General features: G+C 45.7%; 1 protein-coding gene across 1 annotated transcript in view; it reads left to right on the top strand.

The window, feature by feature from the left end:
* Positions 1–25,876, top strand: part of LOC144130311 (soluble guanylate cyclase 88E-like) — a 174,691-nt gene that overhangs the window by 92,535 nt on the left and 56,280 nt on the right. Inside the window, exons 2-4 of the mRNA XM_077664257.1 lie at positions 1,488–2,459; positions 11,522–11,789; positions 13,419–13,564. Coding sequence (XP_077520383.1) covers positions 2,292–2,459; positions 11,522–11,789; positions 13,419–13,564 — 582 coding nt within the window. The 5' untranslated portion in view covers positions 1,488–2,291. The remainder of the gene's footprint in view (positions 1–1,487; positions 2,460–11,521; positions 11,790–13,418; positions 13,565–25,876) is intronic.

Genomic DNA, 25,876 nt, shown 5'->3' with positions numbered 1-25,876 from the left:
TGTTGATGGTTCTTTTTTGTTGTTGTTACTCATGCTCCTTATTTTGTGTTGCACATTCCTCCCCACCCCTTCATATATTTGATCGAGGGCCTTTAGGGATATGAGGAATAAATATATAATTGCACGTTCATATATAACTGTTAATTTCAAACGCATCGTCAGATTTGTGCCTATTATATCGATATAGCCTCCACTGTGCACGGCTCCGATTACCTCAGGACTCTCTCTCTTTATACCGAGCAAAAATCTGGTCAGTGATCGCTTATGAACACGGTGTAGATAATGATATCGTTACGAAGTTAGAGGGATTTAATGTGCACGGCCGGATCATTTCATTATGTTTCAAAACCTACCAAGTGCCCGTATATGCATATCGCTTACTGAGTTCGCCGTCCTCGAACTTTAATTAAGGCACCAAGAACGCCTAAGTGCGATGCGATCCTTGATTTCAGACATGCACTCAAGCTGCTGTTTAGTTCATATAAGGAATTAATGAAGCAACAAATGGCTATGACGGGTAGAAACGCGCTATTGCAAATGACGTCAGGCCCCTACTCCTCTAATATACTCCCCCCCCCCCCCGCTCCCCCCCCCCCCACCCTTCCAGCTAGCGCCTATCTTCTCTTGGTGCTGTGATCACGCGGACTCTGACTTGCACCTAGCTCGTTTAATTGTACAATTTATTAAATTGAGTTCATGGTAACTCCCACAACAGGTGAATAGAAGACATAGTGTGTTCTGTTTCAAAGTGGGGATTATTCTTTAACAGACACATGTTAAGGCCATGAGCTGCACAGAGGTTTACGGCACCAGCAACTAGTAATTGCATGGCCACATGAAGCCATTCAGGTAATTGGTCTGACAATCTGTGCACTCGATAAGACCTTGCTCAAAGACGTATATGCGATGGCTATGTGCCTGTACGGTCCCGACACCCATTTTATAAAGCCTCACTTCAGTCTACAACAGGTCCTTTTAAAAGACTTAAATGAATCAGTGCTTTGTCGTCTTGAAGCGCATCGCCAATGAACTGTAGGCGAAGCAGCCGTGCACACTTCTGGTAGAGATGTAACAGGGTCTCCCTGCCATAGAAGATGCATAGGAGGTATAGTCCTAGACTTCCGTGAGTCCCGCTGTCTGGTGTAAGAGAAAACGAAATTGGGTGAATTGGCGGCAGTTCACTTGGAATACACGGTGACAAAACTGCACAAACAAAGCACTGTAAGACGAATCTTTCGTTAATGCTTTTGCCGTCGCTTCTACCAGATGGCAGATGCTTGAAAAGGAACAAAAATGGAAGTGTATTGTTTTCGATTACCTTTTCATTCAGAGCGACTAAATGTCACTAGGTGTAATTATCCAGTTGATGCAGAGTACATACACGCAAAAAAGGGTGCGCCTTAGACTAGTGGTTTTTTGTTGGCCATCCGTAAGGTGACGTAAACAGAGGTGCATAACAGACTGGTTGGTTTCCGCTTTCTTTTCAGGTATTCCTTTGTATGCACTCGGGCTGAGACTGAGAAGCTCCTGGAATTTGAAGACGCCCTCAAGACGTGAGGCCTCTGCGAAGTAAGAACATGTGAAACAGCCCTTTCGGATGCGACCTGTTTAATTCTCTGCTGCCCGATAGTCGTATCGCTCAAATCCCTAAATACGTGTTCATGATTTCGAAATTTTTTTACATCAAATGCAAAGCGTACCGATAAATATTTTTCGCCATCACTAACTGCAATGTTGGTGCGATAAATATTTTTGCCGTCAGTATACAACAATGTTGTTTGTACATACAGTATGACCACGCAGTGTTTATAACGGTGGTAATGAACATCGCGGACCGAGTGCAAACGGCCTGTTTTCTTCCAGCCCTTTGCAAATTACGTGAGCAAACGTGCAGATATAGAGATAACTGGAGCACAGTTAAACCATCTTTACTGTACGCAGTTATGCTTTCACACAAAGCGAGCAGCAGTTGAATGCGCTATTCAGCTAGAAAGAATGACATACGTTAGAGCTAACATTCCCATTGTTGTGAGCATTACAAAATCCCGAAGAACGGACGCGCCAAGAGCGCCGATCTCAGAGTCCCTGCCTCGCCTGCGTTCTGGTGTCTCTCTGAGAGGACTGTGCCCGACAGAGCGCTGCACTAAGGACTTCATCACTTGGACTGTCTTCAAGAGAGACTTCGTGTGGTTGTGAGGCGTCGCTTCCAGTGGGTGCAACTGTTGGGTGTGTTGCGTGCCAGCGTTGAAGAACTGTCGCGAAAGAAGCGGTGAAACAACAAGCTGGCCACCATGTACGGGCTCATCTTCGAGAACTTAAGCCAGTACGTGTGCTCGGTGTACGGCGCCGATCGCTGGGAGGAGATCCGACGCCGGTCTCGGATCGATCTGGCCTCGTTCAGCACGCACGAGGTATACCCGGACAACTTCGTTCACAAGCTCGTCAGCAAAGCATGCAAGGTGAGGCGCTTATCCTTCCTCGAATGCACCCGCTGCTACGCTTTCCAGTGTGCCTATTGTTTGGGGAACGATGCGAGGTTTAAAGTAAAGGGTGCTAATATTCCTCACAGCACCTTCTTCCAGGCCGCCGCGGTGGCTGAGTGGTTATGGCGCTCGGCTGCCGGCCCGAAAGAAGCGGGATCGATCCCGGCCGCGGCGGTCGAATTTCGATGCAGGCGAAATTCTAGAGACCCGTGTACTGTGCGATGTCAGTGCACGTTAAAGAACCCCAGGTGGTCGAAATTTCTGGAGCCCTTCACTACGGCATCCCTCATAACCTGAGTCGCTTTGGGACGTTAAACTCCCATAAACCATAAACCAAACCAGCACTTTCTTCCTGGGAAGTTAGCAGTAGAATGATCGGTGGCAGTGCAGACAGAAAAGAATATTTCCGATTTAAGCACTGGTTGTAAGCGAACGAGTTCGTGCGTATCTGAAATTAGTTAGCATGACATGATAATTTAAGTTCATCTTGTCTTGTCCTGTCTTATTCATTGTAATTTAAATATCTAAGGTAGGTGTAGGAAATTGTGTAGCGCTGTGTCAGGCTGAGAGAAGAGATTACTATAATAGAGTTCACGTATCCAGCCGCGGTGGCTCAGTGGTTAGGGCGCTCGGCTAATGATCCGGAGTTCCCGGGTTTGAACCCGATCGCGGCGGCTGCGTTTTTATGGAGGTAAAACGCTGAGGCAACCGTGTGCTGTGCGATGTCAGTGCACGTTAAAGATCCCCAGGTGGTCGAAATTATTGTGGAGCCCTCCACTACCGCACCTCTTTCTTCTTTCACTCCCTCCTTTATACCTTTCCTTACGGCGCGGTTCAGGTGTCCGTCGATATGTGAGACAGATACTGCGCCATTTCCTTACCCAAAAAACCAATTATTATTATTATTAATCCAGCAGGCAGAAAATGAACTTGGAAGGAAAAACCAAACCTGTTTTCTTTCTCTAGATGCCGTAATCTTGATGCAAAGAGGTCTGGGGCAGAGAGAGAGAGAGAGAGGGGGGGGGGATGACCTGGGGCAGTTTGTTTCGCGATAAGCGCTCAAATTGCGCGTCTCGCTGCTTAGGGTGGCCAATTTCAAGGGCATCTTCGCTGCTCACAGCGCACAACATTTCAGCAGCGAGCTGTTAAACTGGGTGAGGTGCTGGGGAGTACAGAGAACGTTAGTCATCGGCATCTCTCTCCGGATCAAAGCACAAGCGCGGTGCAACGCCTGGCCCTTGTCGACGTATCACCAGAAGGCGATGGCGAAACGGCCGATGCGCCTACGCGTTTACACCCCAGCACTGCTCCCCAGGGCCCGGTCCTCGCTACGCACCCAAGCTTTGCGACAACGTGACCGCACTTGACCGAGTGTCGTAGCAGCAACGAGGGGGGCCATGGCGCTATTGGGGCAATGAATTGCGGAACGGGCAGGACTTGTCGTGCTTTCGTTTTTTTCGTTTCTCGTTTCGCTCGCTGAGACTCGTGTCAGCGTTCTTCCCACCGCCTCGGAAGCGCTTAAAAAAGATTGATCGTCGTCCCGGCGGTGTGCGCGCAAGCCAGCCGCCGGGGTTGCATGCAGAACCCAGTGCTGCGACCAGTGGCGTTCGTCGGGGCCCGCTCTGATTTCCTCTGCGAAGCAGCTGCTGCGGGGTGATCCTTCAGCTTCTGTCGGGGTCAGCCCGGTCGTAGCGCATGCTCCGATGGACGCCAGCTGGACCGTGAGCGTGTCCCTCGTTGGGCGGCACGCGGCTGGCTGCACGTACGCTTCTCAGCACGTCCTGGCAATCGTGTTCGTGATGCCATTCGACAGCACGCTCGCTGCGAGCTCCCGCGGCACGCGGCGCTTAAGTTCCGAAGTGGGATCAGCGCTTGCTGGTAATCGAGCACTGTTGGGCGTCATTTAGCACTATTCAGAACGATAAGTTCGCCTTTCAACTATACTTCGTCGCACAACATGTTGAAATTGAGAGGAAGTTTCGAGCGCGAGGCGACAGCTTCAACAGGTGCGCTATTCTCACACTCGTCTGCCAACCACACAAAGCTTTGTGGAAAAATATAAACTGCCATACATGACAGCACAGAGGAAGAGATGACGAGACAGGCGCGTCTCGTTGTCTGTTCTTTTGTGCTGTACTGTGTGGCGCTTCATTTTTTCTACAAATAAAGCACCAACTTGCCCCGCAACGTGTTTTACTGCAGTAACTTCAAGTTGTGGCCTCACTGCCGCGGATTCTGCTTCGCCTCAAGAAGTTGTTAGATGCAGTGCAGCTGCAGGCTGAATTATAGTGCCGGTTTCGACGATGATCGAGTTGGGTAGGCCTGAATTTGACCGAACGGCTCCGTATGTATCCCAGTTATGGCATGGCTGGAGCAGGAAGTGGTGAAATGAAATATTACAAATTTGGCGCTGGCACTCTCGATGAGTAGCAAAAAATATTTTGAACAGAGCAAGTCACGTCTCCAGGCTTGAGGAGATGGAGGAGGACCTTGCCTTTTCCAGGAGGAGGAGGAGGAGTGCGGAAGGTGATCCACCCGTGGCTCGAGAGAAGAGAGAACCATTCGTCTAAAAGGCACTGAACTCAAACTCGTTTCTCAGAAATTTATGTGGAACCAACTCTTAATGGCACTGCTAGCATGACTGCAAAAGTCATTCATACCAAAGGCCGTCCAAAAGTCTTCCGGCAACCGCGTAGCTTATGGAAAAGCGCACGAAAGGTGTGCACCGCAAGAACACCTTCAAATCTGCTAAGGCCGGCTGTCTTTCATAACATAGGGATGTGCCCAATTCCATTTTTTTTGTTCAGAAAAACGCCTGAAACTGAACATGCCACAAAGCTTCCTTTGTGGCGACAAGTGTGTGCAACAAACTTTATTTGGTGAATGAGGTAATATAGTACCTTCCTGCTAGTTATTATGTGGGCGCGTACTTTACTGGTTTTGGTTAGCTGCAAACATAAATATTGCTACGTGCCCCATTGAACAAGTTTTTTATGCTTTTGTTGTTCTCAGTTACGTTATAATTCATTCTGTTGGCATAGTGGGACGGCTAATGTATATGCCTGGCTGCCAGTGCCGCACGCAAGCCACTTGGGTGGTTAAGCGTAGTAGACTCAGTAAATGAAAATGAGCGCTAAAAAGTGTGCCGTTGCAATAATATGTCCAAAGTGGTACTGAGACAGGAATACAGCTAGGCGATGCTTTAATCCCTTTACCTGGCTCTAGGGCGAAAATATTTGGAAGCACATTTTGTTTTTACTTCTTCTTGTAACATAAACAATGGTGTCACGCAGACGCACAACCGAATAGACGATATTTTGCTTTTAACCTTTGCTTAAGCTACGGTCTTCTAGAAGCGGCTCCTTGAAGTAAAAGTGCTCAAACAGCGAAAGGAATTTGTTTAATCTCTTTCTCTGTCATGACGCAAGACAGTTAATAAGAAAAAATTAACCTCGAGTATTATGCCGGACTAACTGGTTGTGCTACCTTTAATAGGGTTAATTAAACACTACCCTTCATTAGACATTGCAGCTTGGACTGCGAACTTGATATTTTTTAACCTGGCATCGTTGTGCGGACATCGTTGTGCGGAAAAAAGAACTAAAAATAAAATATGGCTGCCAGTTCTACTAGGTTTAACGAGTTGTGTAACTAATCCTGACTTCATAGCTACGCACTTGATTTTGACTTTGCTGGAGGCTATTAATCACTGTCAAAGGGGGCACGGAGCTCGGCAACATGTTTTCTTATTTTGCTGGACAGCTAATACAGGTGGTGGATTACAGCTGCTTCAAATCTGGCTTCAGTTTCACGTTGGGCTATTCTATTACTGCTTTGCCTGTTTATTGGAGTTTTGTGGTAAATTCACACCGGCGAGCTGGGTGGCGTGCTGTGGCGCAGTGCGCCGGATTAACTTCTACCAGGCTTTCTGTAACATTAGGCAATACAAAGTCATGGGAAACATAGTTATTTGTTCGGGCTCTTGACATGGTACTGAGCAGAACAGAACATCTCCCTGTTGACTTTTTTGCATCAAGTGAAGGACAGGATAGAACTAAAACAAGAAGTTGCCAATAATTTGCTGAGTAAATAAATATAAAGGTCGAATCCAAGAGGTATTTTAGAAAATGCACAGTTGCACGCATTGCGAGCAGCCGGGTCGAAAAAAGGCACAATTTTTTATAGTTTTCGAACGTGAAGCGTATATGTGTCTGAATTTTAAAGCTTATATCCTCTTCGTTCCTTAGGAAAAGTTCTGGATGCCAGCGTTAACCGAAGTGTATTATTTTGTGCAGGGTGCTCCATAATCGTCCACAAAAATCTTTGCTGCTATTGAACCAAGAGTTATTTTCCTTCTCCTTCTCTCCATGCACTCATGACGAATATTTGTTTAAAAGGATATCCGGAATAACGCATATTTAAATAGAAATGAAAAATAACCTTAATGCGGAGTGCAACAAACAAGGGAGTTATTAAGCCTCTGAGACCACTGAGCTGATCTAGGCAAAGCAAGTAGTTCGGTAAACTGACCAAATCGTCCCTCGTGTTACACAATATTTGCGCAGTTATCGACGGGGGAGCGCAGTAAACAATCACTGACTTCCACTGTCACTTGGGCTGCAGATCTGACGCATTTTTTAGGAACACTCTAACAAAGAGATGTGCATTTTAATGCACGTAGGCGGTAACGCAGAATATTTAAAACGCGTGCACGAGGAAATTAAGAATTACGTATTGGGTGCCAGTCCAACGCTACCTGCCCTGCTTTTAAAAGTGTGATGTGAAAGGGGGGGGGGGGCTGCATGTGTCGTCTGCTTGCATGTAATCAATAACGGCTATGTAAGCAATGACGGGAGGCTAAGAAAGCTGTTTGAAGCGGGAACATCTTTTGTTGTATGATCCCAAAGTGAAAAAGAAAGAACCCACTCGAAACGGCGCTATAAAAAAACAGCGCAGGCAAAACAGCACACGTCAAAACAGCACACAGGAAACGTACAGCGAAAAAAAAAAACAGGGAAATAACAGCACAGCTCCTAACGAGCCCACTGAAAGTATATTACTCGCGTAAAAACAGCACGGAAAGAAACGTCAAAACAACTCGGCGACAGAAGTGTATAGCTCTGAACTGTGCAGCATAACGGGACGAGCTTTCGAGAGTGTTATAGGCTGCCAAATTGAAAGAATTGACCGGTTACTTTAGTGAGTAAGGGCAAAAGAACAGCGTAGCTGGATATTGCAGCTAGTATATACACATATAAGCGATTGTTGACTGCATGATACACGCTTACGAATGGCTTCGTTTATTTCCATCTAAGACACTGAAAGCTCTATGTCTAAAGCAAAGATTTCTAATGTTATTTTCGACAGTTTCCAGAGATGCGGCACCTTGAGCTGTGGAGTACAGGACCTTGGCAAAGAGAACCGACAGTCAGGAGATAATGAATGTGCGCACGGCACGGCTTTCGCCTCCAGATTTTTCTGAATGTTACGGAACGATTTCAGTTTGACGCAGAGACGCGATCATGCGCATTCATTCACTTTTGCTTTAATAATATTGGCCGGTCGTTGTATTTATTTCCTGGCTGACACTGGCAAACGCATATGCTACGCGGTACTCTATTGAAATAAGATTGAACTCTGGAAGTTAGGGTTGACATTTATCGCCTTGGCTTGCCTTGTTGTTTGTTCGGCCCATGAAGACACAAAAATTAAGAGCGTAATCAGCAACGCCACGTCCAGTTGTTGCCTATTTTAGTTATTTCTCTTTCTGTCCACACTGAGCGTTTCAAGCAAAGAAAAAATGTCCTACCATCTAGCCTCCCTCCATTAGTGAGCAGACTTCTTCATTTTGTACCAAACCAAGCCTGAGCCCTCTCCAGGCCCGGTGAAAAAAGAAAAAAAAAACTCAGGTACACGATACAAGCTCGGGCTTTTGGGCAAGGCCGAGTCGGTGCAGTGTTCCAGTACGTGTTGCGCAGTCAAAAGTTGCAGAATTCAGCCCCACCGTTTGTTGCGCTTTCTTACTACAGATGCACGTAAATTTTTGTCGCTATGCCGTGCCAGCCTCGCAAACTCGTCCCACAACGCTGCACAGTTTTTCGCAGTGATGTTTTGCCCAAGTGCTGTTTTGCCCCCTGTGCTGTTCTGTCAAAGTGCTGTTTTTCCTTGTGCCGTTCCGTTTAAGTGCCGGTTCTCAGTGCTTTTTTTACAAGTGCTATTTTGTCACGTGCTGTTTCTTAGTATCCCCTCTCGAATCCCCCAGACCGCATGCTGTTTCTCAAGCGCTTCAGTTGAAACTGAGTCAGTGCTCAGCTCTTAAACATCCTTTCGAAACAGGGCAGAATATGATCATAGTGCGTGGAATGAAAACAAAAGAGAAAAAATACCTGTGCATAATGACGCGTGGGCAGATAATTGAAAGCAGGCAGTGCAACTTTATCAAAAGGCTGCGGTGCACCCGAGTGCACGCGTTGAAAAGCCGAGACTATAGAAACTATACAGAATGCGGCTTAATGGCGACACAGAAGAGATGCCAGCTTACCGGGGATACATTTACATCCGATTAAATCGTCCTGCGTTCACTGTGCGCTTGTGTGCACTGTGTGCTTAAAGCAGTATGAAAAGAGGATATATTTGTTGTGCCTCCGTCAAGTGAGCAAGTTAAGAGGACTTACGATGAATGTCATGCGCTGGGAAAGCACTGTGGCAATGCCAAATGGCGTAAGTGGAGTGTCCCTCAGAGCGCACTTTGGTTGGGTGGGTTCACGAAACAGATGCCGCTGGCCGAGTGTGTAGTCTCTGCGGCAGCGATGCGATTTCAAATGCACATATTGTAGCACACACAAAAAAACAGCGAAAACCTGGTTCTCCGGCCAACCGCCGACCACCGTCCTCCTGCCGCTCGTTGTTGTTGTTATCCTCATACTATGGCACATGCCCACATAGGGGGATTGTGTTTCGTTTCTTTTTGTGCCGTTCGTTCTTTTCGATTACTTGTCGTCATCCTCGTGCCTCTCCTGCGGTGGCACGGCCTCTTCTTCTTTTTCCGCTAAAATACTGTAAAGCATTAAAAAGGCGCGCAGAAGTTTGTTTGACACATTGTCTTTTTATTTCCTTATTATAGGAGTATTCGAAACAACACAATAAAGAAAACGAGATTCGATGCAGCTTCTCTCCAGTCACCATGTTGTTTTTAATGAGATTTCTGAATATTCTAGGAACTTGTCTTGGCCACTGCAATGCACCATGATAAAAAGACTTATTTTTAGCTCTTCAAACTTATTCACCTTGTTTTTGTTTGTGTTATTACTCTAAAGAGTGAATTTTCATGTTTTTTTTCGCTTAATCTTTTTAAATGATTTCGTTCATTGCCTGTTGCCTTTTTCTGTGACTACGCGTAACAGTGCGCTTTCTCAATGAGCCCCGCCCAGCCTGAAATGTCACTCGTGGTGCCGAATTGCAATCCCTGTAAGTGAACTAAGCTTCAGCGCTTGACAGGATAATTAGAAACTTGCAAAGCCCATCTGTGTGTTTGTGGTGGTCTCTGTGAAATACTGGCATGTGGTCGCGAAAGAGCTGTACTCGTGTGCAGTCATTAATTCTCCAAATGTTTATTCTTAATTAATTTCTATGAGCGACGTGCTTCTGAATGAGTGGGAACAATTAAAAACAAAAAAATCACGAGGCGATAGAAGCCCTGTGTTGTCAAAATATTTCAAAGAGTACACAAGCAAACTATAGAAATCTGTGGATTATTTTTGCATGTTCGATGTTCAAGCAGCGCTAATTCTTTAGGAAATCCGAGCTGATGCGTTTTGCTATAATATAACTGATAGCAGAAGACTAACACTTCGTCCCTGTGAGAAAGAATTTGCACGCTTATAATATAGGGGCTTGCTGCAGGCTAATTTGATTTCAACCTGCGCGTCAGTGGACGGCTTTCATTGACCGCAAATTGCTGAGTGGCGGTAAACTATGCCGGCGAGATTATTCTGTGTTTGTTATTGCTGGCACTTACTGCTTTGTGAAGCGCGTACTGTGTAAGCAGAAAGTTTGAGGTGCAAGAACCAGGCATACTCAATGGCACTGTCAATGCTTGTCGCTGCTTCCTGTCAAGGCTTCACAAGATTGGTAGCAGGAACGCCAAGTCCAGCTTTTCTTGGACATCAGTTTTACTTGTGAGGTAACTGTGGAATATTGTAAGATATTGTTAAAGACATTTTGATGGGAACAGTCTAAACCTTTTGATGTGTTGTAAAATCTTGCTTTTAATGTTTGCCCTGTGCTTGTACCGAGTAGTTAGGACTGCCATAGAAAATCAAAGTGGTGGTTTTTTTTTTCAATAAGCAGGAGCAACAGCAATAAACAGCAATAAATATTGATTCTTATGGTGCAATTTTATGATGGGAGAAAAAATTGCTTTTCTAAGCAACCTCCCGCTAAAAAAATGCACTTGTCCATTTTTTTTGTGCATATTAGAGTTTAGACGATCTCAAGATTCGGTAACTATGAAATCTCCTTTTGTTGCGTGATCATTGTTTTTAATTACCTACGTAGATGTTGGTGCGAAAATGTTGAGACTACAAAACAAGGTGCTGAAACAGTCTAGGAAATGCACAGCCGAGCTTCGAAAAGTTTCCTTCGTTGCTTGACCACTACTGTCCTTGCACCAACAAATTCCACGAGCACCATATTACACCAGCGTCATCGTGGTCATCATAACAAAACCTTTTTCGCGCGAGCTACGAAGCATATTACTGCGCATAATTAAGCGGCATTTAGCTTACATATTTTTTCGAACCGTCATATATAAAACCATTACAATGGTGTTACCACTCAAGGTCAGCTGTAGTGTCATCAGAACCACGAAAATATAACGAAAAGCTGTAGAAGTATGCCGTCTTTCCGAGTGCAGGAGAGCTAGCTTCGGTTTGCTGACAAGCCCGACAACGCCACCAAATTATGCCAACATGACATAGTTACTAAACGTTTTGTTCGGACAAACCTGATTCCTGCTGCATGACGGCGTGACTGTGCAGGTGCTGAAGGTGAGCGAGCGCGAGTTTCTGGAAGGCATGGGCGTGTACTTCGTCTCGTTCCTGGCCCAGTACGGCTACGACCGCGTCCTGTCGGTGCTGGGGCGTCACATGCGAGACTTCCTCAACGGCCTGGACAACCTGCACGAGTACCTCAAGTTCAGCTACCCGCGCATGAAGGCGCCCTCGTTCTTCTGCGAGGACGAGTCCTCCACGGGCCTCACGCTCCACTACCGGAGCACACGACGAGGCTACCTCTGGTACACTGTCGGTGAGCGCGACGTCCTCTTCCCCTCGCTCGTCCTTCTTGTTTTTACACCTCTTGAAAGAAGACGTTGGGAATCCTCGCTTGAAGAAGACTAGAAACAAAATGGTTCTTTCGATTCCAATCCGTACGAAGCCTGACATGCACTAATCTAATGGTCATTGCGACACATTATTTGAAGAGTCATGCTTGGGGCTCAAAATATTTGCACTTGAATATGGGAAGCTGAACTGAAAAACGCATTGTGTGTTCTTGTAATACACGGTCGGAGTAGGCATTGCAATCAGCGGAATTCAGCACCTGCTCTGGCCTTAAGCACAGCTTCGAAAGATACTGGAGCCCTGAAGGAAAACGAGCGTTCTTAGTTTTCTGTCTCTGAGAGCGATAAATTTCTTGCGCCGATCACAAAATAGTTTATACGATGTTGATCTTCATGCTAGGTCGGCCGATGTGCAGACTGGTATTTAGCGAGACCACTAATGTCCCCGTTTGGATGTAAAACACGAAATAATGTGTACAGGCGACAAACTCTGTCTGAGGGGTGGCTTGTTGCGGAAGCTGTTTGCGTTACTGCATGTGAGATTGCTTGGCATGTTATCCTGGAGTATTGTGCTTCACTGCCTTGTTCTCTGTTTGGCTCGGTTTCACAGGCCAATTTCTCAGCCTTGCTTACAAATGGCCCCGCTCCCTGTTTAGGTACGTCGCCGCGAAAGTGTTTTACGATTTGGGAAGAGCAGTTTGTTTTATTTTGTGCAGTGGAGTAGACATATAGAGTGCGAATGTTTTTATCTACATTCGGCGTTTATCCTTTATAGTCTGCTTTACATGGATGGTGCGCTGTAATCGTCCTTTAAATCTAAGGTGGTGCTTATTTTTTTTTAACAAAAGTTGAAATAACTACTGCACGCATTACGTGAAATATCTCCTGTTACTGCCGTGCCCTTATGAGAGCAAACACGTAAGTTGTTACGGTTACATTTGTTGTTTTGTGACCAATATTGTGCACGAGAAAAGTTAGAGCGAGACCGTAAATGCGACAGAGAATGACCGCCCAACTTTGTAGCAATAATACTCCAGTAATGCATAACTGGCGAGTTGTATTCAGCTTTCCCATGCGATATTTTATCGCTCATAAAATTCCGCATGCAGTGGCAAAGATTACTCGGATTTATTTGTGGCTAGACAGAACAGTCCAATAATGTTTTCATGGCATTTATGTGGCCATTCCTGAAGCTGGAAAATTTAAGGGAACGCAAGTATTGGTCCACATTGATTGTTTAGAGCAGTAGGGTGCTATGAGGGCCACAGGATACTTAAACGATGGCAGACGGCAAACCTAGCGAAGTGGCCTGCGTAGTTCTTAGGCGGCATGTACCTTTGCTGTACCGTCTTTGTCAAAGGTCTACAACCCAATAGGTCTGCTTCACAGCCCTGCACCTCGGCTCCTCTTGCATACTGGTGGACCCTAATCAGAAGTAGGCGGGAGGAACTTGCGTCCTCATACCTCTCAAGGTTTGGACTGTCAAATATGCTTAAGTGTCCCACTACACGGCTTGGAAGCAAACCCCTTGTGCTGTATATTTTTTACAAAGACTGTACCTTCTATGAAAGCGATACGGACTTTGATGCGTGCAGGCCAAATCAAAGAGGTGGGCCGTCACTTCTACAACACCGACGTGCAAGTGGAGGTCTTGAAGGAGGAGTCCATATTCAACACCCTGCACGTCATCATGAGGCTCAGCTTCGACAACATGGCCTACCAGCCGCCGTCACTAAAACTGGTAAGCTGCTTCGTGCTTCCGGCACGGCGCGAACCACGGGTGACAGGATAGCTAAGGCAGAAAAACTTCTTAATTTCAATGAACGCGGAGATAGGCAGCTGATGAAGGCGCATATATTCCCGCCTTCGCCAGAACTAAGCTTTCACCACCATGAAAATGGTCCAGCTGCTCAGAGAAGTTTGGAGGTATGGAGGTCAGAACTTCGCTGAATTTCTTCTCACTGGCAGCACACAGATGTGGAACGGCAGGGTTTCTTTGTAAGGTATCTGGACCATTGCTCACCATGCCAGGCTTCACGGCCAGGCAGTAAGAGAATCTAGATGTTTCGTTCGTTGCGTGCTGCGAATGCTTATCTCAGCACTTGAACCTTAGTAACGCAATTAAATTTGACGGACAGCGGACACTCGGGCTTTACAAGTGTATGAAACAGACTAAATAGGTATGAAGACTTGGCCCATCACCCAAGGCTCTGTTTACACGTAGCTAAGATGACGTACCTTAGAAGAGGCGCTATATGTTTCTAATTGCTTACTGGAACCCTTTCGAATGCTGTCTTTTCTTCCGGTTTTAATGAATGCATTAAATGTAAGACATAGCGCAATACTAACCACTAGTGCTGCCAGCCTGCCACAGAACCTAGATGTACTTGGCATATTATGCGGTGTTCAGCATCAGTTGTTTTAACGATTTGTGTGGAAGAATTTTCAAATAGCAGATAGATAGTGAAAATTTTTGCCCACTTTGATGCGCCCATCTTTTCATTGTTTAATGTGTCGCAGATTATTCAGTTTCCTCATTTTCAATTTTGTGAACATTTGCGCGCGTTACTACCGTTCGAGATGTCATGAGGAGAATGAGATCAGTAACTCATACTGTAATTAGGCGCACAAGAATGATTCTTTGTTAATACTTCGGGGTCCTATACTTGATAACATGCTCCATCGGTGCACTGCCGCCGCAAAATTCAGGAAGTATAATACTGTTGGCTTGCAGGCATACGAGCCCATTCAATAAATTGAGGGAGCTGTGTTTCCCAATACCTGAAGACCATAAAAACGACAATAGTCTCCGTAGAAAAGTTTTAGTCAGCGAGCAGACTGAGAGCAGCTTATACTCTTTAGGCTACTAAAAAATGTTTGCGGAATTTAAAAGCACCATGCACGCTTATCGCTTGCTCTTACCTCGAGTGACATTGCGCGTTTTAGGAGTGACTTCCTGCGAATAGAATTAAACACAGAGAAGTGGTGGCTTCGGTCAGCCCAAAAGGCTCTTCTGCTCGATGCAGTCATTGGTATTACTTCCTGCGAATAGGATTAAAAACAGACAAGTGGTGGCTTCGGTCAGCACAAAAGGCTCTTCTGGCCGATGCAGCCATTGGTATTGTATTTGATTTATTTATCTCCTTGACGGCATAGCAAAAAAAATGTCCTTCCACAGTGTGTGAGAAAACTTTTAAGAATATGAGAGTGCTCTTGGTTCTTTTCATGAGGATAAGCGCTGAACCAATTACAAAAAGCGAGCTTTCCAAAGCACGAGCTTGAGGCGCAACAAGCAATGAGGAAATAAGCCTGGAGGGGCACTATGACATAAAGAATAAAAACTCTGAAGAATGGCTAGGTTTTTGTGTGAGACGGTAGGCCCTCAGCAGAAACTGTACAGATCAGAAAAATACAGTGGCTTTATCGCGTTTTGCGCATGCGCGGGCTGCTGGCACTGCCACACGGTGCTAACCGAGGCTGCTGGCTTCCTCTAATAACCATTGATTAACGCACAGGCGGCATGTGGTATGCCAAAATTACTTGCGGAATGCGTTGTTCTTCTCACTTTGGGTAAGTAAGCCTACTGAATCGATTAATCGGCTGAGCAGTTGAAATGCTAAAAAATTTTTGTTATGGCGGCGTATAAAGGTTTTGCGTTGATGTCAACTTGAAACCAGCTCGTTGGAGGTACAGTGTAGCGTCGGTAAGTGCTGCGACTGTTGTTTTAAAAGTTTCTTCTGGCGTTTTGATGCAAACTTTGAAGATTAATGGCAGCAACAGCAGCTGAGAGCATCCAATGTATAACAAGGCCGATTGCGTATTTCATATCCTGGAAGCATTTCGAATAGCTACCACCACAAGCACTCTTCATTTCTGTGCTCACGTCACATCGATCTGTGATCGGTCGACAACTGCGTGCTAGCCGTGTGACTGTTGCCAAGGCCTCGGCCGAGGCATCGGGATCTGCGGGCTATCTAGTCACGAAAGGACTTAAGCTACAATTCTGTGTGAGCGCCAAAAGGCGTTCATAGGGGGCCTTGTGCACTTGGTGCTGATTTTTGGCGGCCTAAGCGAGCTCTTAGCATGAGGTCCTTTACAATGAAAAATGCAAATGCACCGGAATTTACACCTCTTCAGAAATTTATGGCCGGTAGTGATTATTTATGCTCTACACAACATGTAGGGGAATTTTTCTTGTTTGTAAAGGACGCAGAAACGTTTCCTAAAAAAAATCTCGAGTTTTAGCGCTAGTATAGTGCTGAAAAGTGACCTATATTCAGCTGAGCCACAATGCAGTTGTACAAATCCCATTTTTTGAGCGGTATCCAGGTTCTTTAGTCCACTAACGCACCCTAATAAAAATAACACAAACTACTTCCTTCTTCCGAATAGCTCCTCGTTCCCTGCTGAAAGATGTTACCTGATAATTATTTCGCTTGTTCAACGAGGCAATTAAGCGACCATTTTCAGAAATCTAGATGATTCCAGAGCTATTCCGGCAGACAGGCGACGTTTCTTCTTCCTCAAATTCGGCATCACGTTTCGCACAGTAATTGGCTCTCGACCGCAGGGCCACTTTACGACTCACGGCGTTCATCCCCCCCCCCCCCCCCCTCTAATTTTTCTTTTTGTCGAGCGCCACTTTTTACTAACTCTTTCTTCCCGCGGCTCGAAAGAGCAGCGCGCGCATCGGTTGCGCGAAAGAATAGAAAGGCCAATAAAGACCAGTCACTACATCGAAAGGGGACGTCGTTCTATAGAGTGGCACCAAGTGGGGTTCGGCCATTGTAGTTTACGACATGACGTGGAAGGTCGTTAGGGCATGTTAACCACCGCTTCGTCGTCCCGCTTTTACGACGCGGTTAGGCCATGAGACGAGCTCGCGTGCTGCCGAGCGGATCAGTGACGTCTTCGAATGTTGCCAGGGGGCACGGATCGCCCACGTGTCCAGTTCCGCGGACTCTGTCACTCGCTAGGTGCCGATGTCCCGAGGCACAGGAGAGCGCTGGAGCAATGGGTGATAAAGGAGGCAGGCTACGTGACCACGGTGACCTTTTTGTTCTTGTGATGAGGCCAGTAATGCGGCTTTTATAGCCGATAGCTGTCTTAGCTGAAGTTGTCGGAAACCAGCCAGAGCAGCTTTATGATTGCAGTCTGTGAAGCTACAGCTAACAAAAAAGCAGGGAAAGGATTGCTGCTTTTCGCACACAAAATAAAGAATAGTGAGGGTTTCTTTCTACTAGCGTCCATGACTGTTTTGTGCAAGCGTACATTGATCCCCTAAAATTCATTTCGAAGAAACACCTAAGTTGTCGCAAGATTTCCTAGAACCTTGAACGATGGTTCTTTTTTCTGCTATACTAACAGCGTTGACACCTTTGTGACATAACACGGAGGGTTATGAACTGCTTTTTCATTGTACAAGCCACTGTAGTCGTCCCAGCACTAACTTCTGCCGAGACTGCAGTTGAAAGTCTGCCTCCTTCACTTTGTCGCAGGCGCCTCTCTCGCCGGTTCGCAGCCTTCGTCATCCGAGGTACCTTGAGCTCTCCGCGAGTGCCATTTCTTTCTGGCTTTCAGATTTTTGCTACTTTCCCCAAAGCTTCACATTGAATTCTGTCTTTACTGCGTGAGCAGTACAGTCTTCTTTCGGCGAAATGCCATTGTCTGTGTGTCTGCGGGAGTGTTTGACGTCTTCAGTCTTCAGCACTCGATTTCTGCGGACCAGGACACCTTCCGGGCACCCTCCTTGCCCAGAAAGTGCCTCTTTCTCAGCACCCTCATTTGGGACCTCCGAGTATCCAACGATAAATTTTCATCTTCCACCCAGTAGCCTCCACACCCCTCAACCGCCCACTTACTCATGCCCAACTCTACCGACCTCATCCTTGCGAAAGTCCATGGCGGGCTCCATATACATTGTAAAAAGTCCGATACAGATACTTTAGCAGGTTTCAAGTCCGGGTTATGGTCAGCGAACACAGAGTGATCAACTTTAAGACGAAGCTTTCCACTGCGTGGTGTCTCGTAACCCCAGGGTAGCTTTGCTACGCAGCAATTAGCTAAGCTGCGAATCATATACGGAAGAAGGTAACAATGAATACGAAGTTTGTATGAGAGTAGAGAGGAGCTGAAGCCGCTGCGCTGGCTCAGGGGCTATGGCGCTTGGCTGCTGACCCGAAAGACGTGGGTTCGATCCCGGACGCAGCAGTCGAATTTCAATGGAGGAGAAACTGTAGAGACCCGTGTACTATGCGATATCAGTGCACGTAAACAACCCCAGGTGGTCGAAATTTCTGGAGCCCTCCACTACGGCGTCCCTCATAGTCTGAGTTGCTTTGGGACGTGAAGCGTCCATAAGCCATTAACGAGTAGAGAGGAGTTAGAAACGTCACCGAACACATAAGCGTGTGATCACGCCACTTGCTGCGGTCACTGAGTAACCTCGAGTAGACTACTGGAGAGTAGTCTTGTGAAGCGAAACGTACGAACAGAATTATCCACATGGTTCTGCAGTCTAAAAGTAAGCACAAGGGTGCTCCCAACATCATAGCCGGATATCGCGCGAAGTACGTATCACTACCAGCGTTGCGATGGTTACGACGAAAGATAAAAACTGAAAAGCAAAGAAAGCGATGCCTGATGTAAAGAGGAGGAGATAGAGGAACAGGAAAGGCGGGGAGGTTAACCGGTTGATGAAACCAGTTTGCTACCCTGCACCGGCGGAAAGGGATGAAGGGATATAAAGGTGAGGAAGAAAAGGCAGTGATAATAAAAAAAAAAGCAGAAGACGAAAAGGTGTCGGCAAAGTCACAGTGTCGTGCAGGCTCGACACTCTCTTTAAGAACCACAGGAGGGCCTGGCACGCCCTCACCGCCGCTGATCGCCGCGGCCAGTGTCCAAGAATCTTGGGCTCCTAAACGGGCGTGAATCGATGTGTTCCAGCGCACGGCGTAGAGAATGTCTTTCAGAACTGTAGGCTGGGCATTCACAAGGAATATGAGATAAGTTCTCATCGCGACCACAAATATCACATGCATTGTTATCAGCCATGCCGATCACAGTAGATTAATGGTTTCTGAATGCGACACCAAGCCACAGGCCACGCAGCAAAGTTGCTTCACGTCGTGGTAGGCCGGATGGAAGCCGTAACTTTATGTCAGGATGAAGGAATAATAGGCGCGGATTAAAAAAACTGGCCCGAATTTCACAGGGCAAGCGGGATCTCCCGCGCCAGTTTTCGAAACAAGTCTGATGGGCTTCACGGCATAGCTATGCGGGTAAACGAGAAATGTGGGAGGGACAGCAGTGTTGCAAAACGCGCGCTCTCACGAGCATGCCCACGATGTCTAAATCAGTCTGAGCGAAGTATCACATCCAGGAACTTCAGAAGCAGCCTCTATTCTCTTGACGAAACAACGAGCGCGAACGATCCCGCAGGTACGTGTAATAGTGTGAAATAATTTGTGTTTGAAGAATGGCGTATATATTTTCCAGCAATGCCAAGCTTGGGTTCGGCTGTTTCATGTTTTTATGCCTCATCCTTTTAGTGCTGCCGCTTGGACGCACGCTGCGACAATAAAAAGTTATTAATCAGCACTAAGCGGTCCTGGTCAGCTTTTTCAATGTGTGTGTCCTCGTTCCACATCGTTATTTATTTGCTGAGCCAGTTTATGAAAATAGAATGTGCGATGTAGTGGAAGCCAGAGATTTTTTTTGCGCATAAAATAGAGAATTCATTTCAAATGTTTTCCTAAATGAAGCTCGCCGAATTGCGGTGCTTCTCATGATGGGGGTGCTTATGTTATCTTAAGTTAACACTTCTAAATTTACAAATTTTTATCAATTGTTTTGAATTGTTCATAACGCAAGTACCTCTGTCCCGCCACTTTTATTTCATCCGGTGCTACTGTTGGAAGACGTTGTTGCATTCGGGAGTTCAAACACCAGCTTTTTTTTACTAAACGTCCATTGCTTGTTTTTGCAGAACTAATGGTTTTCTTGAATTTGACTGGCAATATCATGAGCGGCGGGATTTCCGAATGCGGAAGCGGCGGTTGGCACTCAATTACTCAATACTTTCGGATGTAGTGGTCGTGTAAATATACGGGCCAAGAACTGATCACGCCAGACGTTTAAAATGGAACACAGAACGTCTTGATGTTCCATTATTTTTATCACTGTTATCTACAAAGACGACAATTTTTGCAAAGAGTGGCACGAAGTTTTCTTTCGGAATCACAGAACCAGAACAGATTAATTACATTGGCCAATTTAAAGTTTTAGAATTTCTGAAACACGACACATTCACTTCTAGTGTGGAAAGACCGAAGCATCATCTGCCAGGTCTAGAAAATATTAGGACACCATGGGGCGTTTGAGCTACAGCAAATGACTGAATGCTTTCGGATGCGAAGAAGTGATTTCTGTAGAGAGCAGGATTTGAGGCAAGAAAGGTGTATTCTGGCACTTTACAGTTTCGTAACAGGGTTCCAGATGCAAATAAACGTTTGCCGCTAATAGGTATTCTATGCTGTTTGTTTGTTCTACGCGCCTTATGTTGCGAGTAAAGCCAGGCAATTGCAAGCCATTCAAGTGTGCTGCAGGGCAAAAAGTTGGCGTTTCTTTTATAACAAGAAACAGGGATTTAATATATTGCCCGGTAGAGAGCCTTTAGGTGATGAGCAGGAGTTTTTAACAACGCTCTCAGGCTAATGCGGACAAGATCGAAAATAATTCCGCAGATTTTCGGTGGAGCTACGCAGGTACATTGCTAAAACTCTTGTGAACTTAAACTTAAAAGGAAGGGACACAAACTTTCTAACGTTGTCAAGCACTGGAATACTGCAAGTTCTACAAGGCCATTAATGCACTGCACCTCCATAAAGTAACATTGGCAGCCCATCTCCTCGAAAAATTTCTCCAAATGCGAAGCACAAACCACTTGCTTTAGCAATTATGAAGCAACCACCTACCAAGCTATAGTTAGGTGTTTTGTTCGCTGACTGTGGCTTGTCCTCTTTTTTTTTCAACAACAGCACATCGTTTCATTGCACCTGAACAAACGGTGCATAAATTATCGTGTGACATGAACAAAATCACTTTACTTACTCAGACATTTCGTCGTTTGCGTTTTGTGCAACTCGCATGCCCCGGAATTTTGTTCTGCTAGTAATTAAAGAAATTCGCTGCTTTTGGTTTGTTCACTGGTAATCCTTATTTCGCTCTCTTTCTTTTGCATGGCTCTGCTTGTTTCTGTCAGTTGGAAAACAATGTAGTGGTATCGCCAAAGATCCTGGACTCCTTAGTAACCAGCCATCGAATGAACACCCAGGTAGGCACTGGTTTCTACAACCACCGAGTTGGCACCATTCGCACTTCGCACGGCCACGGTGCCGCATCGTATGTTTCACTTAAAGCCGGAAGAGCTAGTTTATTTAGCGGCGTATAACAACATATTGCAGAGCTTTCTTTTATACGCCTGGTTGGAATGAAAAGAAGAACTCAAGAAATATTACAGTGGCCGTCAAAACTGCCATGACACGCGTGCAGTCATTACCTATGGTTTACACAAAAAACGTGACGCCCATTTAGGCCCGCATTGCCCTATTCCTTCATAGGAGGTGTTACCAACCCGAAGGGCCAAAACAACGCAGGCCGACAGAATGGGACACAACAGAATACACTGAAGAAAGCGTAACGACCAGTGCTGTTTGCTGTGACCCAACAACATTGTGCCTCCTTCAATGTATTGTGTTGTGTCCCTTTATACCGGCCTGCTTTGCTGCGGTTCTTCGGGTCAGTAGTGACGTCCTTGCTTACAAAAGCACATTCGACTGGCAAACAAATATATGAGAGGCCTAGAGATTTCCTTATAATAACAAAAAAAGACAAGTTGTTCAAACACCCACCCCCTGGTATCAGTGAGAAGCAAGGCTTTATAGGCCGTGTCTGAGAACGGGGGGCTCAGTTTTACTGTGGCCAGTGTTGAAAATACTTAGCTACGATTCCTAGGACGTGAGTAGAATAACTGAAATGAAAGGCGTCCTCATATAGCTCTTCGTGACACGTCCTCGTTGGTGGCAGTGTCGGGGGCACACCTATGAATGGCGTCCAGGCAAATAGGTCAAGGAACCAGAGGAGTTTTCTCGCAGCCTTTTCCGGGCACGCAGCTTTCACTTGTCCAGCCCAGACTTGGGGAGCTGCGCGGATTTGCTACATTCAGGTCACGCCGTAGTCGCGCTGCTCTTCCTGTGTTTGGGCTCGTAAAGACGAAAACACTCGCCTAAGAAACGTAAATGCTGGGTGTTGCCGAGAAAGCACCGCCCATGTCTGAGCATCGGCTATTGGCTTTGAGCGGGCTTTATTCTTTTTTACTGCATGATTCCGGCGTAGCTTTGCGTAGTGTGAAGGAGAGCCGTGCTGCAGAACTAAGACCAAAGCATTCCTTTACGCTCCGGATTCTGAGTGCGGCATCTCGCGCGTGTTTCTTTTACGTTGGTATAGCACACAAAATATGAGCTTTATGTTACGTTGCGGAGGGCTGTTTTTGGAATTGCATTCGCAGATTTTACCATGACAAGACCGCAATTTGAACTAAGAATTGATGGCCTCTTCACGTGTTTTGCACGATTAGAAAGCAGGAGCGTGGTTTATGACAACAAAGAAGGAAACCGACGATTTCGGTGCAGCCCTAGATGCACCTTAGAAAAAGGACTACATTTTGAAGCCTACAAGTAAAGATCAACATGTAATTTTTTTTAGTCCTGCTAAGTGACTTTTGTAATTTAATGAATCACACTTTGCTTCAAGCAGTTGAATGGTTTGACAATGCAGTTATTGGATTATTTCTCTCTCTTATAAATTCAAGGACGGAGCACACAGAGCAGATTGTTAAAAGCATGTTTGCGTTCATATGAATGCTTTTTGCAGGGCAAATGAAATCGGAAAATGAAGTGGTTACGAACATGGAAGGCAGGCTTTTTATGCACTGAAAAACCTTTGCATGTGAGGTATATTTTTATCGAACAAGTCTAGTGAGCTCTGCTGCATTCTATTAGGTAGGTGTCGATTACCCATTCGATAGAATTTGTTCATCTGCAGCCAAATTCGGCCTACAGACTCGCCATTAAAAAACGTTCTGACAGTGCCTGTTAGCGTATAAAGGCTCTTTATAAGAAACAACAAGGGCAGGGCATTAAACATGCTTCAGCTGCCTCTCCCGGATTTAAAAGGACAGATGAGCGCCAGTATTGCTGAAGTATGAAAAAAATATATAGGAAGAGCTGTTCGCCCAGGGTCTAATCACGATGCAGAAGAAAATCAAAAAAGAAAATGCGATAAGTATATGAAAGGCATGCAGTGTATACATCTGGTTGTGTGATGTATGGCCAACACAGGAGGGAATTTAATGGGTTCATAAAGAAGAGCTCGCATACTATGCTAAGAAACATGTTTTATCAGCTCCTGACTTGCAGCAGGAGGCATGGAAGCTCACTGACCACCCGAGAACACTGATGATAACGCGCTGACTGCGTTAAGACGGAGTCAATTGTTTCGCGAAAATACACTCTAATGTCACGAAGCGGTTTTCGGAAGAATATGGCGGGGAACTGACGACGCTTTTATTCACGCTGAGCAAGAAGCTCTGCCTGGCTGTACAACTGATCTGTCGTTTGGGCGCATTCGCAAGTTGGACGAAGGAATCGATACAACGTTTCTGCGTCTCGCAGCCAAAATGAAAGACGATGCCTACAGACAAAAGGTTTAACGTCATTCTTAAGAAGCGAACTTAAATTTTCGGCTGAAAGTTTTTGGATACACTACGGGGGAAAAATCAGAACACTTGTCGCGCGAGGACAACACTATCCGCTTCGTCACGGCCCTGGCCATGAGTCGAATCTAGTATGGTCTCCCATACCACAATATAAATACACCCTGGAAGACCAGGAGGTGCTAGTCGCCATCGCCAAAGCGTCGGCGGGAGCCACTGGAGTCTTGAACTGTGGACACTACCCACAATCCGCTCCGTTCTCGTTTTTATAAGTAAATTTTTTTTCTCTCTCTCTCTCATTGATACCGTTGTTATGGCCAGCCAAGTTGAGTACAGCACTCATGGTTCTCTGCCTAATATTCAATAAGCCACTGAATGGCGCCGGCGACGGCTACATTATCCCATTGTGTTTGGTATTCATCCTTCCACCTTATCCTCTGTCGTCTCTTGCTGTATTTACCTGAGATGTTGAAACACCTAACGACACTTGATCCAAATGGTGATCCTCGAGCTGCGTTGAATTTGTGATCTGAACCAAAGTAGTTTTATTTTGCGAGGGCACCTTCTTCCATTTAGGTGAATTCTTGAGGCTGTCTTAACCAACTTTAAAGACATCAAGGAGGCAGCTAACAGCAATATGCTAAATGTTTTTGGAAACTGTCAGGATATGGCGCTGCGAAAGCCCTCTATCCTCAAACGTCATTCAAAGGTAGCTTTAACGTTCAAGCAGCCTTTATTATACGCTCCAGTTAGGCGCTGAATACGCGACAGTGGCTGGAGAGACATCACTCTTCAGCAGAAGCCACCGCGGTGGCTCAATGCTTATGGCGCTCGGCTGCTGACCCGAAAGACGCAGTTTCAATCCCGGCTGCGGCGGTTTGATTTTGATGGAGGTAAAATGCTTGAGGTTCGCGGACTGTGCGACGTCACTGCACGTTGACGAACCCCAAATGGTGGAAATTATCTGTAGCCCCGCACTACGGCGTCCCTCATATCCCCACTCGCTTTGGGACGTTGAACCCCATAACACTATCACAGCAAACTTTTCAGGCAGCTTTCCGAGGAGGATCGTACAGAAGAACACGATTCTGCTTAAAGTTTTGTGCGACATTATTGTCACCTAAGACTGTGTAATAAAGGTGCACCATGGGCACAAAGGCTTGCGATTTCTGTTCCCCGGGAATCTACTGAACAAAATATTCGCTTCTTTTTAGCTCGATTAAAGTTACGCTCTTCTTGAATTGTTTATAAGGTCTGCAGGCGCCAGGAACTGTGTGAGGAAGTGAACCATCGGCAGCGTGTTAATCTTATACGGTCTACTTACAATCTGCCGTTAGCAAGAAGGCCATGTATGAAATTGACTCCATCATTCTACTGGACATGAAAATTTGAGGACCCTTTGACGCATTGTGAATGAACGTAACAAGAGCGGCAAGATTGAGAAGAAAATGTGATGTGCAACTAGAAAAAGTCTTGTGTGAGAAGCTTGTGTGCGACAGGAAAAACACAAAACAATACGAACTGAAAAGTGTCTGCTTCAATTAATTTTATTGAAGTATTTTCAAGAAAATAAGCCGAAAAAGTAGTAAGGACTTCATTTTTATGCACTAAGCACAATTTTATATATGACGTTTTGATATTGCATGTCTCTTTAAAAAGGTGTCTGGCAACGCAGAATAAAAAATTCAGACTCGGCCACTACGAAGCACTGTCACCATTATATGCGGTGGCTTTACACACGATAACTCAGAAAAAATAAGCAAAGTGAAATAGGAACAAGATGAAAGACGGATGAGTAATGCTACTTTTGCCGCTGACATAAATTTCTCTTCCCGAGGTTTGTAGATCTTTGTGCAGTTCACTTGCGAAACTTTTCTCAAACGAAACAGTACTCGCCATCGCGTTTCTACGTTCTGAAAGGTGTAGAATGCAGCTCATTTTGTAACGAATGATTTTTTTTAGAACACACTCGAGATTTACGTGGGGGCTAGCCGGGCTGCAGTGTTGGGTCAGCGGCTGGCAGGCCACGAATGGGACCTAAAATGTGCATCTCAACAGTACAATACTGCATTCTTCTTAACAGTACTTGGAAAAACAAAGTGAAATAAATGCATAAAGTGACAGTTTTCTATATCGAATAAGCTGAGCCAATCCCTAGTCGAAAACACGCATTGATGCCAACTTGTAGAGGGAATATAGCACAGCCCCGCACGGTACTCCAGTCATGTTGCATAGCTGAAGAAACAATTATAAATTAAGGACAAGGTTATGCAAGTTCTG

Source organism: Amblyomma americanum, chromosome 4 (genome assembly GCF_052857255.1).
Source record: "Amblyomma americanum isolate KBUSLIRL-KWMA chromosome 4, ASM5285725v1, whole genome shotgun sequence".
Taxonomy (NCBI): Eukaryota; Metazoa; Arthropoda; class Arachnida; order Ixodida; family Ixodidae; genus Amblyomma; species Amblyomma americanum.
This window is presented reverse-complemented; position numbering and strand designations above follow the sequence as displayed.